Here is a 15,208-nt window from a genome sequence, read left to right on the forward strand (position 1 = left end):
ACCCTACCCCTGACAAAATTAAAGCAATTAAATGGGCCCCAGAACCAAGGAATAAGGCGGAACTACAGGCCTTCCTTGGCTTGGTAAACTTTTACCACACGTTTGTGCCCCACAAGGCTGCCATTGCAGAACCCCTACACAGACTCTTAAATAAGAAGACTCCTTGGCAATGGCTGAACAAACACAGAGTAAGTTTCCAAACTTTAAAGGACATTCTGTCCAGTAAATCAACTGTAACCCACTTTATAGAAAACAAACCAATTTACCTGGCGTGCGATGCTTCGCCTTATGGTGTAGGGGCTGTAATCAGCCACTTAGACAAACATGGAATACAAAGACCAATTGCATATTATTCACGCACACTAACCAAAGCAGAGCGGAATTACGCTCAGATAGACAGGGAGGCATTAGCAATAGTGGCAGGAGTAAAAAAGTTCCACGACTACCTTTATGGTAGGAACTTTACTATACTGACAGACCACAAGCCCCTGTTGGGACTGTTTACCACGGATAAACAGACTCCCCAAATAATGTCGCCTAGAATGCTGAGGTGGTCCATTTTCCTCTCAGCATACTCATTCTCCCTCCAATACAGACCGGGCAAGGACATGGGACATGCTGACGCCCTTAGTAGATTGCCCCTAAACATAACAGAGGAAGACCCTGCACCTGTGGGACAAATAATGTCCCTACAGGATATTCCAGATTGGCCCCTAACTGCTAAAGACATAGCTGAGGCAACAAATAAGGACCACACTTTAAAGAGGGTAATGGACTGGGTCCTGAGTGGGTGGCCAAACGCCAACCCGGATGAAAAATACATTCCCTATTTTAGAAGGAAAGATGAACTGTCAGTTCATTTGGGATGTTTACTCTGGGGAAATCGTGTGGTTATTCCAGGACTCCACAAATCAGCCATTTTACTAGAATTGCATGAAGGACACCCTGGAATAGTACGGATGAAGGCGTTGGCTAGGAGTCACTTGTGGTGGCCAGGACTGGACAAGGACATTGAGGAATGTGTTGCCAATTGCCATCTGTGCCAACGCTCTAGGCCTGAACAACAACACATCCGTACGCATAAATGGGAGTTAGCTAGAAATCCTTGGTCCAGGATTCATATTGACTTTGCTGGGCCTTTCCAAGGGTTAACATTTCTGGTAGTGGTTGACAGCTTCTCTAGATGGCTAGAGGTAGTACCAGTCAGTGCAGCAACCTCAGGTAGAACCATACAGGCATTAAGGGGCCTCTTTGCCACTCATGGGTTGCCGGATTTAATCGTGTCTGATAATGGGCCACAATTCACATCTATTGAATTTCAGGATTTCCTCAAGGCCAACTCGATTAAGCACAGGACATCAGCACCCATCCACCAACGGCTTGGCTGAACGGAATGTGAGGACCACGAAGGACGCCTTAAAAAGAATCATTCGAGGTGACTGGCATCAGAGACTGGCCGAGTTCTTGTTGGCCCAACATACGACCCCATGTTCTGCTACAGGGAAAAGTCCAGCTGAAATGAGGTGGGGAAGGAGACTAACCACCAAATTGGACAGATTACACCCTGACAGACTTCTACCAAGCGCTGAATTGGACATTCCTAACAGAACATTTAAAGTGGGGGATTTGATCTGGGCCAGGAACTACGCCCAAGGGGACAAATGGGTTCCAGGGGTGGTGACTGAAATTTTAGGCCCCCTGTCGTACACTATTGAGGCGGAAGGGAATAGGATCTGTAAAAGACACACAGATCAGTTGAGGAAGAGATCCAGTGGGTGCTTGCCTGTAGAGGGGGGCCAAAGCACATTTGGGGAAAAAAGTACATCCAGGTTCAGTAATAACAACATGCCAGAGAGTGTGGTAGAGGAATGGCAAAACATCTCTTCCCCTGCTACCCCACAACAACAACAACAACAATCTAGCCAAATAGACTGGGAGGTACCCCTGCGAGGTAGGCCAGTGACTACTGAGAATCAAACACAAACCAATGCACAAAACTGCAACAGGGAAACATCAGAGTCTAGTAACCCAGAGCCTAGGTCCAACACTGACAAGCAGCCAAGCAGTCAATCAGGAAAAGAGGTCCCTAGCAGCCAGAGCAATAGATACCCTTCTAGAATACATAGGCCACCAAAATATTTAAAGGACTTTGTAAAGAAATAACAACAACTGGGGGGTAAGGGGTGTTGTGTATGTAAATAGTTATTAATAAGGGAATTAGCTGATTGCAGAATAGCAGGGTTTTGAGCGGGAGATCCAGGTGCAATCATTGGTTGCAATAACCTAGGAGCGGGAAAATAAGCTCCATTGATTGGTTACAGTTCAAACACTACCCCTATAAAAGGTTGCAACATTTGACAGTTGACAGTTGACTTTGTGTATTCAATAAACTCGTTCATTGTTAAACCACTCTGGGTCCTCGTCTATCCGAACCAAACAGAGATATTCCAAATTTTCACTGGGTATGGTAAATAACCTGATCAATCCTTTTGAGTACAGAGAATTCTAAAGAGCTTTTTAATGAAAAGGAGACATAAATAAGAATTAAGATGATACATCTTCAGTGGAGACATTTTTAAAGACTTTTGTGTTAGTGTGTATAAATATAAATATATATAAAATTAGAAATCATTTCAGAGAATGATAGCAGAAATAATATGGGAAACAAAACTATGGAAAACAAAGCTTATGTAACAGGGACCAGATATTGATAGAGAAAGGAAATGAAAGTCATCATTAAAGAAAATTTTCAATTACTGATTAAGAAAAACTTAATCTGTTTAAAGCTGGGAATTTATTGGGGAAGTTCCAGTTCTGGAGGCTTCCTTTTGAGGTTAGAACTGGCTTCAAGGATACACAGAGTTTATGCTGAGTTCTTTATAAGGAGAGAAAGTATTGAATAATGTTAGGTGGAATTCTTTTAGGCTCCCCTCATGGATATATTAAAAGCCTAATTATGAATACAGAGAATCCTCAACTTATGATCATTTATGATTTTGACACTTGTTTAGTGAGTGTTCAGAGTTACAGCAGTACTGAAAACAATGACTTACAATTAGTCCTTACACTTAATGACTGTTGCAGCATCCCTGTAGACACTTGATCAACACACTTGACAATCATTGTGCGTTTATGTGTTTATCCCACTCTCACATTGATTACCATTTGTAACTTTCTCAACTGGCTTCCAACATGCAAAGTCATTGGAGAAACTGATAGGAGATGTCACAAGTTGTGGTAAGGTGATGTCTTACTTAAAGACCGCACTGCTTTACGATGAATTTTCTGGTCCCTACTGAGGTCATAAGTCAAGGAATTTCTGTATTAATGAAAAGATATACAGACTTTCAGAGATATACAGACTTATCTTATGAACTTCCAAGTTACAAACTTTTGCCAGTATGAACAAACCTGTCCACAGCTCTAACCTAGAAGGCCCTGGAAGTCAGTAGAAGATAGAAAGGAGTTAGTTTCTGGCACACTGCTAATGTAAGCAGTGTGCTGGAACCTAATCCTTTCTTGCCTTCTCCAGATCCGCTTGCATACTGTAAAGTAACACCTCTACTCTGCGAGCTGCATTGGCTTCCGGTTGCCCTCTGGGTGAGATTCAAGGTGCTGGTGATGACCTATAAAGCCCTACATGGCTTGGGTCCGGGATATCTGAGGGAACACCTGCTGCCGGCATCAAGTTCCCTTCGTCCAGTGCGCTCCCACAGGGAGGGTCTTCTCAGGGTGCCACCGGTAAGAGATTGCCAGCGGACGACACCCAGGGATAGGGCCTTCTCAGTGGGGGCGCCTGCCCTTTGGAACCAGCTGCCAGTGGAGCTGAGGACTGCCCCCGACCTCCGTTCATTCCGCCGGGACCTGAAGACCTGGCTCTTCGAGCTCTCTGGCCCAGGCTGAGGATTAATCTTATTTTAATCTGGGGTTTTACTTATACAGGGACAATTTAATTTTTTTTTAAACTTGTTTTTAACTTTTGTATTTTGGTTTTAATTACCCTGTAAACTGCCCTGACTCCTTCGGGAAAGGGCAGTATATAAATGTAATAAAATAAATAAATAAATAAATAAAGTAAGAATTTTACTGTGCATGTTTTTTTTTATGCTTCATGGACTTACAAACTGTCTCTTGGAATACCACCTGTTGATAAGTAGAGCATTGTCTGTATAATCATCTAAATTTTGTTTTGTTTTGATGGCACATTTGGTACATCTAAACATTTCTGTGGATTTTGTTTTAAAGTAAGAGTATGTCTGTTGACTCCGGATTCTATTTAGAAATGTTTTGAGCTAATAATACTGTCTGCATTAATTTTTCAATTCTGTCTTTTGTTTCCTTTCCGCAGGGAGTTACTCTGACAGCAGCCATTGGGGGAGCTGACATGCCTGTTGTTATTACTGTCTTAAACAGCTATTCCGGCTGGGCACTCTGTGCTGAAGGATTCCTGCTTAACAACAATTTATTAACCATTGTGGGTGCCCTAATTGGTTTTTCTGGTGCCATCCTGTCTCATATCATGTGTGTGGTAAGGAGATTTTGGAAATGTCCATTCCAGCACTGTTTTGTTATTCTTTCCCTGTCTGTGAGAAAATATTTTTATTGTATATTTTGTTCTTTTTCTGGACGTTTTATCCTTTTCTCCTTTGTTCCCTCTCCTCATTTTTGCATGTATATCTTTTGACTAGTATTGGTACCCTCGTGAATGTCAAAAACCAGTTTAGATGTAAGACAAAATTATGTTTTTTCCATGTGACTATCTGATGTTCAATGGTAACAATATCATATAAATAAAACTACACAGGTAATTTAATCAGATTTGAACAGGGAGAGGAGGGAAATAGGAAGATTGGTGCAGAACAGAAACTTAAGTAGATACTTTAAAAATACTCAGTAGAATGAAAATCCTCTTTGCAGCTTTTAAAGCTTTTAAAGGTTGAGTAAGACAGGTATCTGGAGGAAGAGGATTATTTTGTGAAAGAAAGTTGCATTCCTGAAGTTTTGGGATTGGGTGTCATAGCAGGAATAGCAACTTGTCTGTTTGTCTGTTTCAGAAGTTTTTTTATACTTGTAAGTTTTTAAATACTATGTAGACTGAAATCAGACTTGTACTTATTCATTTTATTTATTTATATCATTATTGTGCTGTCCATTTCCACACAGTCCAAGATGACTTAACAAAAAATAATGACAAACAAACCTAAACACATTATCAGAGCAATTAAGCAATATATTTTAAAATAATTATAATAGTTAATTAGTTAAACAATGCAAATGTTTGAATAAACAAGTCTAAGTTTTGTTCCTTCTTCAGCTGTAATTGGGCAGGGGCTCGTTTCGATTCAGCTCAACTCAACAGATGAAAATATCAAAAAGTTTAACTTTTGGAACCCAATTAAATTGTTTTAAATCAGCATATTTCATTTAGAATTAATTCGATGGTTAGTACAATATATTGCTTTGGGTGCTAGTTTGCTCAGCTGTGGAAAGTGGGGAGTAAGTAGTGATAAAGATTTCATTTGTTTTTAAGATTGTTTACATGTCACAATCAACCAGAAGAGCTGGTTAAAATCTTCGCTTGCCCACCTTCAGCTTCTTCAGAAGATTTGGAGTTTTCAAATGAAGCTTCCATTCCTTGCTACAGTTAAATGTTATCATTCAAATTCAGCACACAGAATGCTTTAAGCCAAAATTTGCCAAAATATAAATGAGCATAAACCAAGCAATGGTTTAGGTAGGTGAATTTTTTTTTTGAAACAGAACATTCTAGGGATCTCCAGAATGTTCCCTTATTCTTAGGAATCCCACTTTATCATTGAAATCTATTTAGCTCCCTTGGAAGCCTCTTTTAGAAGATAATATTAAGCAGCCTCTTGAAAGAGCTTGTGATGTTATGCAGGAAAGTATTAATTTGTTGGTATAGTGTTAGTATTTGTGTTTTCCACATAGGGGAAAATCCATACAGAAGACAGAAACCTCACATCAATGCTTGTGGAAATAAGCTACTAAGTATACGCAAGCTGGAAAATGCATTGGTTTCTAGTAGGTGGATTATCAGGAAGGATGGAGATGTTGACCTTTGGCAACCATCTATCTTCACAAAATTCCTTGCAATTTTATTTTATTCAAAACATTAAAATATACAATCCAAAATAAAAAATAGGGACAAAACAAAGCTAGACAAAAACATTAAAAAAGGGAATTTAAAAAAACAACAGGCAAAAACACATATTATCCCCCCTTAATTGGTCACTGACAAATCTATTGCAGTAACAATAGCTTCCCCCTTTGCAAAGTAGGTCCAACATTTACGAGCTTGTACATCTATTTGCAACCCAATTGACCTGCCATACCTTACATATATGAAAATAAAATAAAAAAATATTTAACAGGTTAAACAATTAAATTTCAAAGGACTCTTATTAACAATCTGTTATTGTAATATATTCACAGAAAGTCTACACAGTTTCTTTCTTATCACCAATATTGTTGTCATCATCATCACAAAATTCTATCTGTTAGTTGAAAAATTGTATTGTCGTAAACAAACAAGTCATTAAATCATTTTCATCAGAGACCTGATAAATAAAAGCCCTTGCTCAGGCCTTTGAAAGATTGGGTGGAAATTTAGTCCAAACCAAAAGCAGGTTCCAGGCCAATTCCACAGTGTGTTGATCTTCAAGGAAGGGCACCAAATAACTTTGCCTTTCTGGTTTGCTCCTTTGAGAAGCGAAAGGCTTCTCTCTTTTGCTAGGCTTTGAGTGGTAGTGAGGATGCTGGTGCAGTCACTGGGTAAAAGCCTGGCATAGGTGGTAGGAATGGTAGGATGGATAAAGAGGGCTGGGACAAGAGGCCAGCCAGACATTTTATGCAGTTGCCTGGTAAGTTAAGGTAAGTTAAAAAAAATGGTTTAATAGGAGTGTGTTTTTAGTATTGTGAGATTTAGGTTATCTTGTTTCTTGTTATTTTGCTGCTTTTCAATTTTTATATGGCAGCGTTTGCATGTGTTTCGCTTTCTCTGTTTGGGCCAGGTTTCTGCAAATGAGAAGGAAGATATTTAAGGCCATTCCAGCAGAGGAATGGGGCATCCAAACTAAATATATGGAATACTGAAGTCTTCTAGGTCTGAAGTCTCATAGGTACTTGAGATAGAAGCTTCCCCTGCCTCATATTGACCCCAAAAACACATTGTAGTTTAAGAAATGATTGCAAGTGATAAAGCACAAGAGTAGGAGCTTAAGTGATGGTGGTGCAAGATTGGGAGTGAATATGAATGGGTGCTAAAGCAGAAGTAGCAATCGGAAAGAAGCTGTATTAGGTCTTCTTCCTGATGGCAGAAAAACTACTCCACTATTGGGTTGTTTGGCAGATGGTAGCCCTTGACTAGTTTGATTTTACCTCATCTAAACGATTTGTTCAGTGAATCAGTTCACATGGGTTCAAGCAATACCATAACACTCTAGTATTTCTATATTTTCTTAGGAAACAGCTGATTGAAATGTTATTAGATAGCACATACTGTATGTTCACGTCACTATCTAATAACATCTGAGTCAATTCTGTTTCCTGAGCATAAAAATAAACTGGGCAGCAGTTTGATTAAATACTATAATATTAGAAATTTGGGGAATTGTTAGTATAACATTGTTATTCCTCAGCTGCTGTACTTTTCCCCCCTAAACTGTCTAATACTGGATGTATTCATGTCAGTATCTAAAGTGTGAATTTTCTGTGTTCCTGCTTACATTTTCTGATTACACATTTGATAACAAGACACACATATAGGTTAAAACAATGTTGGAAACATGATATCTGTGAATTACACATAAACACAGGCTGTTTCTTGTAGACAAGTTGCTAAAAAGTTTCACCTTTTAACTTACAGTTTTCTTTCAACTGACGGCCACTAGATGTCGATAAATCTACATAAATGAGTTCCTAGAAACAAAATGCCTAGTAAAATAATCTCTACGTGATGATGGTACTGCTTTCTCTTCCCCTCCTTTTTAAATAAATATTTTTTTAAAATAATATTTTATTATTTTTATATCATGAAAACAGTAAATGCATTGACCTTAATGCTTTTTTCAGTAATCCTCTTAATTTTTTTTATCTATTCGAGTCTGTTCTGCCTTCTTTTCTTTTTTCATATTTCTCCAAAGAAAGACCTTTGATATCTTCCAGTGCCTTTAGGTAGAATCATGTTTGGTATTTGCATAATTGCATCATCTTGAGGTTGGAATATTATGGGAAATCAAAACTTGGAGTGGGATGAAGGGTGGACATTACCAAAAAACACACTTTGCTGAAATAATTGTTTTGTGGAATTGTGTCCATTGTGCTTAGTTTTAAATGTCAACTTATTCAAAACACCCAGTTATGCTTTATTTTTGCTCCCTTAGGCTATGAATCGCTCTCTTGCTAATGTGATTCTTGGAGGATATGGTACTACTTCAACTGCTGGTGGGAAGCCAATGGAAATTACTGGCACTCATACAGAAGTGAATATGGACAGTGCAGTTGATATGATAAAGGAAGCCAATAACATCATAATCACTCCAGGTGAAATTGGGCTGCCCATATTTTGTAACTGTTGAATGTAAACTGAGCATTTCCAAGTGTACAAATTGTTGGAGCCTAGAGGCCAGCAAGAGGCTGTCATTAAACTAACTTTATGCCCGCAGTTTGTTAAAAATAGCTACATTCGTGTGAGTTTTAAGCTCCTTTCTCCTCTGAATTCTCAGTAGCATACATCTCATAACAGAGCACGTAAAAGTAAGATTGTAGGGATTACATCAAGAGGCAATTAGTCTAACAGATAGAAAAAAAAATCCCTTATACTCTTGGGCTTCTTGTTAAAGAGTATACAAGGGTATGTCAAAAGACTTCTTCCTTCGGATTTTAATGTAGAACATACAGAACTCAAAAGGAGAACTAATAACAACAACAAAACAATAATAAAAATAAACTTTATTGTCACTTTAAATGTACATCAATCAGCACACATCAAAATGAAAATTTGTTGCATACAGCTCTCAAAGGGCCACCACCTCTGATATACACTCCTTGTTCTTGGCCAGCTCAAGTTTCAGATCGTCCATTTTAGTCTCTAGGGAGTGAACAGTGGCAAAAAGGACAGATGGAAATTGAGCTCCGTGTGGATTAGCCCTCAAATCAGCTTGTATTCCTGCATGACAACCTTGCCTCCTCTCCTTTTTCTGATCCTGTCTCCTCCACCTTTTCCTTAAAGGGACCTTACTCCTTTTTCCGCTCCTGGAGCATGCTGCCGCTGCCTCCAACTCCTCCAAACGCCCCTCTCCCTTCCTCTGGGCCTGCCGACAGCCTCCTCCAGTTCCTTCGCTTCAAAAGCCCTGGTACCTCTCCTCCTCTGCCTCCTTTGTAAACAGACCCGATTTGCAAAAGAATCCATTGGTGTGCCAGCAGTCAGCTCTTGCTGCCGGCAGAACAACTACGTCAGCGTGTAGTGTTTGAGGACTGAATTATTCATTATGGCCTCTCCTCCGCTTGTATGTTGAGGAACACTATTGAATTATACCTGCTCCTCTGGTGTGCTGTAGACTCAGGTTCAAGTTTGCAGTCAGCAGTGGAAGTTCACCATTCATTGTCTTTAACCCAAACTTACCTCTGGTGCTATTGTGATGAAAATTTGGATGATAGAGTGGTGTATATACCATCTGAAATTTCTATAAGATGCTAATCTAATAAATAAAATGCAATATTAGAGAATCATATCACAGCAAAGTTTAAATGAGTTAGCTTAAGGGTTGAAAAGGGGAATGGTGCACCTATCCAGCCACATCTTTGCATGACTTTGTTTGATGATGTAGCCCAGATTATAAATGAAATAAATGCCCAGTTTTGCTGCCTGATTCCAAAGGGACAAATTGAGATCCATGCCAACTTAACATAGGGGAAATGAGAAGGAAAACCCATTTGTTTGCATTTGTCAACAATATAGAGGGCAGCTTTACTGGGAACAGCTTATGCTACAATGATACCTTTATGATAATCAAAGAACAACAGCCTGTCCCAGGTTCTTGGGAAAGGCTCATTGGGTTGGTAAAAATGCCAAATACTGTTCAAACATCTAGCTGACTGTGTAAGAAACTACAGTAATAACGTAAACCTGTATGCTGCCTGACTCCTAGTCTGCAGTATAAATTATGTTTGGAGTCCTATAACCCAGCCGCCCCCAACCTTTTGGGCAATGGAATGGTTCTGTAGAAAGAGGTTTTCCTGCAGACCAGAAGGGGCCATGTTTTTGTGTGCTGCCTGCATCCCGCAGATGGGGCTTTGCTTGTTTACACAGCATGCTGTGGGCTTTGCTTGTTTACACAGCATGCTGTGGACCAGTGCTGGTCCATGGACTGGGGGTTGGGGACCTCTGTTGTAACCCAAAGTCCTTATCTTGACTTTCTCCCATCTTACTTTTGACATTGCTTCTGATAATTGCATTCTATGTAGCAACAATTGTATGCTCATAGAACTGTTTCCTAAAAAAGTACTGTGTGGTAGGTTGACTGAATCTGTGCAAACATTATATGATATTTCAAGTTATAGCCAAGTTATTGCTGGAGAGTAAACAAAATTTAGTAGTATTCCAGTATCTGAGGGGCTGCCACAAGGCAGAGGGAGCCAGGTTGTTCACCAAAGCACAGAGGGCAGAACAAGAAACAATGGTTGGAAACTGATCAAAGAGAGAAGCAACCTGGAATTAAGGAGAAAGTTCCTGACAGTGAGGACAACCAACCAATTCAGAAATCGTGGGCGCTCCATCACTGGATAGTTTTAAGAAGAGACTAGACAGTCACTTGTCTGAGATGGTATAGGTTCTCCTACTTGAGCAGGGGGCTGGACTAGAAGACCTCGAAGGTCCCTTCCAGCTCTATTCTATTCTAAAATAAAAGTAAAAAGTTATTTTCCCAAAATAACTTCATGGGGTAAGGTGATTAATTGATTGATGGATTGTGGCCCCAAAATAATCCACTGAGCTTCCATGGGTGAAGGCAGACTTAAACCAGTACACCATGGGAAAATTGGCCATGAGATTTATTTTATTTACAAAGGTTTGGGGCCACTTGACTTCCACTGACTCTGAGTGGCTTACAATTAGAAATACAAACTGATGAAAGGGGATTATGAAATCCGCTAAACCGATACGTAATTAAAAAAAAAATCAAGTAGCGTTCAACCTTCACTTTGCTCCCAAACATGGGAGAATAATCAGGATTTTAATAGATTCCTGCAAGCCACCAGGATGGGAATTATCTGGGTTCTTTGGGGTGGGGGAATAACATTTCAGCAGGCACATGCTGCAACAGAGCAAACATATTTCCTGGGTTTCACAAGACAATACTATTGAGTTAATGGGATCTGGACCATGCTGTACTGCAAGAGAAAACAAAAAGACAATAGAAGAGGGATCCCCAACCCCCAGTTCTTGGCCTAGTACGGGGCTGTGGCCCATTGTGAACCGGGCCGCATAAGCGGCAGACAAGATGTGAAGTTCCAAGCGATGGGCGCACGTACATAACCATCCCCTTCCCCTGGCCACCATCGCTGCTGGTACATGGAGCTGGAAAGGTTTGGGACCAATGTGTTAGCGTACTCACCAAGAGGTGCTTAACTAAGAATATGCACCAATCATTTATTGCAAATTGTATCTTTATAGTCAGAACATGAAAGTTGTGGGTTTAAATTTTGGGAGAATTAGAGCTTTATTCAAAGACATCATTTATCGGATCTTTTCCTCATTTCTGCAGGTTATGGCCTATGTGCAGCAAAGGCTCAGTATCCAATTGCTGATTTAGTGAAAATGCTGAGGGAAGGAGGCAAGAAAGTCAGGTCAGTGGATAACAAGGATGGTGGTTTTTATAATGCCCTTGTCTGTTTTAAGGGCTCACTATTTTGGCAGAATTTCTCTTTTTCTTATTTTTGATTTCTGATAAATACAAAATTTATATAATCTATTTGAGAGCTTTTCTAATGGTGTCATCTTTTAAATGCTGATATCTCTCAAGGTGGCTTGCTTACTTACAGTAAAAAGTAAGGCAAGTATTCTCAAAAGTTGGTAAAAAGCCATTTCCTTTAATTTATGTTTTTTAACCTCATTTTTTAACCATAAAATATGTAAGGTAACCAATGTGACCAAAAATTCAAATACAGATAGTCCTCGATTTATGATCACAATTGAGCCCAAAAGTTCTGTTGCTAAGCAACACAGTTGTTAAGTGAGTTTTGCACCGTTTTACAATCTTTCTTGTCATAGTTGTTAAGTGAATCTCCAAAGCTGTTAAATTAGTAACACGATTGTTAAGTGAATCTGGCTTCCCCATTGACTTGTCAGAAGATCACAAAAAATGATCACATGACCCTGGGACATTGCAATCATCATCAAATATGAACCAATTGCCGACTATTTGAACGTTGATCACATGACCATGGGGATCGTAAATGTAAAAAACAGTCATAATTCACTTTTTTCAGTGCCATTGTAACTTTGAACAGTCATTAAACAAATGATTGTAAGTTGAAGACTACCTTTAGAGTCCCCCATACTCTGTCCTAAGATTACAAAACTAAATTAAAAGCATATCAGGAAGCAGATTTTTTTATAATGCACATTGATGCTTGGTAAATTAATAAGGTAATACACACAACTGAGGTATGAAAATATCTGCTGTGAGTCTTGTTCAGTATGTTCTGCTGCCATACCTTGCTTGTCTTGCTGCCATACCTTGCCTGTCTTGCAATAGGCTCTAACTGTGAACAGGCTCTAACTGTGAACATTTGCGTTGTGATCAGTTTCATGCTTCATTCAGAATAGAGCTTCTTTGCCTCTTATACTTCACCTTTCCTTTACCCACTTTAAAGCCAAGATTGGGTCTTTTGAACTATTTTTCTCCAACTTGATGTTTCCTACCTCCCACTCAGCACATCTGGAGAACACCAGGTTGGGGAAAGTTTGTTATGTACCCCATTAGAATGGAGGCAACTAAGGACATGTTTCTCCTTTTCATGTGAACAGGAGTACTGACTTAAAATGCCAGATCTGTTCATATTTCCTATTTAACACTCTGAATCTTTGAACTGGTCTTAGGTCTTTCAACACTCGAATTGAGTTTTCTACTACTGAAAATATGAATGCTGCTATTGTGTGAGTTACTCAAGGATAATTCTAGCAGTTAAATTCTAGTGTGAACATACTTGTGGTTGGATCTAAGAAACCATCACTTTGCTTCTTATAGCAGGAATTAACCCACCAGCCAAACAGAATTTGACTGCCCTTTTCCTTGTCCCTCCCTTAATCTTTTTTTTTCTTTTTGGCTCCTGTGTGGGCTAGTTTTTCACTTTGATTTTATTTTTACTCTGTGACAGAAAGCATAAAAGCCTCAGCTTTTGTATATCAGAGCTTTGTGCTGGAGAGACTGGAACTTTTTGATGTAACTGCATTAGTTCTTAAAGCCCGTTTTGGCAAGCGTTTGCCACAACCATTACCTAGAGGGCTTTAATGAAAGAAATCTGTATTTTCTGTTTGTGGTAAGTTGGGTCTTTCATCATGGTGTTTATTGAGTGCAGCTGTTCACCCTCTCCTTCCCGTAGGCCCATGGAGCCTTAGGTCTCTGCCCACTTTGCATCCAGATGTAATGACATATTTACATATCTGTGACAGATAAAATGCCAGCATGGACACACAGTTGTCATCAGTGCATAATATCTGTGTGCTGGTAAGGAAGACAGTGTCTGTCACACTGCCTGACAGGTTGCCTGATGGCAAGGCACTGCTTTTTTGGCAAAACTTCTCCACAGCTATAGCATGTTCTGAATGGAATACAGTTGTGGTTTATTAGTACTTGTGCCAAATTTTCTGATTCAGAAAGATGCCAGGGTAGAGGTAAAGCCTGCCTGAATTTATTAAAATATTTCCTAACCTCACCATTTATCATAAAGTTCTCCATAGCAAATTCCATCTTTGATGTATTAATAAATTCAGTCAAAAATTATGTGTGTGTGTGTATACTTTTTTTCTACTTCTCTCCCTTCTTCTCAATTCCTACTATCTTACTTCATATAATAGGCGCCTTGTAAATGGATGCAGTATGTTCTTCTAAAAAATGTTATTTTTCCTTGAAGTCTTGGCTGAGTAACTTTCAGGTGAATGTAGGAACAACCATACTTGAAAGCTGACAGAGAGTATGGGAAAACTCTGTATAGTATACTGTATATTCTCACCAATATTTATTTTCATCAGTTGGTGTTTTAATTGAAAAATAACAAATAACCAAGATTAAATCTTAGCATACAACAATGATGTACTGTTCCAGACTGAGCATATGTATGCCAACTTGATTTGAACTGGCTTACTGGCAAGTAGCAAGCAGTCAGACATAAAGGCCAGCTGTGCAGAAGTCTTGCTGGACTCAGTCCAAAGTCAAATTTAAGAGGGTTAATCCACAATGGTCCAGGAGTCAAAATCCAAATATGTTAGCCAGCCAATTTGAGTTGAAGAAACAAAAGACAGAACAAGAAGCAAGGACATAGGACTAGATGCAGACATGGTTTAGTGACGTGTTCATGTCTTTGGTCTCAGTATGTCGTAGGGCTGGGTGCTGTCTTGGAAATATCTGCTCCCTCCTGCATCTTCTGTGCTTACTGAGTGGACCTCAAATGGTTGATTGCTTATAAACTCCAAAAGCTAATAACCTTCCGGATGAAGCCCCTCAGTTTGAGTTTCCAAGTCAAGGAAACCATAAGTGGAGCATAAACTTGGGTGGATAGTGGGGTCCTCTGAATTTGGTTGTTTTCTTGAAGATGTTTCATTACCCAAGTAGGTAACACCAGTGCTAGAAGAGAAGAGTGTTTGCTCCCTGTTTATATACTACGGGCAGTCTTTGATTTACATCCATTTGTTTAGTGACCATTTGAAGTTACAAAAACACTGAAAAAATGATTTATGACCATTTTTCACAGTTATGACTATTGCAGCATTCCCATGGACACGTGATTAAAATTAGGATATCTGGCAACCGGAGTCATGTAACCTTCTGACAAGCAAAGTCTATGGGAAAGCCAGATTCACTTTACAACTGTGTTACTAATCTAACAACTGCAGTGAATCACTTAACAACTGGCAAGAAAGGTTCTAATATGGGGCAAAAATCACTTAGCAACTATCTCACTTAGCAAC

General features: G+C 39.4%; 1 protein-coding gene across 1 annotated transcript in view; it reads left to right on the top strand.

The window, feature by feature from the left end:
- Positions 1-15,208, top strand: part of NNT (nicotinamide nucleotide transhydrogenase) — a 73,003-nt gene that overhangs the window by 44,327 nt on the left and 13,468 nt on the right. The window contains exons 17-19 of the mRNA XM_081320814.1: positions 4,349-4,528; positions 8,403-8,562; positions 11,784-11,865. Coding sequence (XP_081176940.1) covers positions 4,349-4,528; positions 8,403-8,562; positions 11,784-11,865 — 422 coding nt within the window. The remainder of the gene's footprint in view (positions 1-4,348; positions 4,529-8,402; positions 8,563-11,783; positions 11,866-15,208) is intronic.

The sequence above is a fragment of the Vipera berus genome, assembly GCF_964194415.1.
Source record: "Vipera berus genome assembly, chromosome: 2".
NCBI lineage: Eukaryota > Metazoa > Chordata > Lepidosauria > Squamata > Viperidae > Vipera > Vipera berus.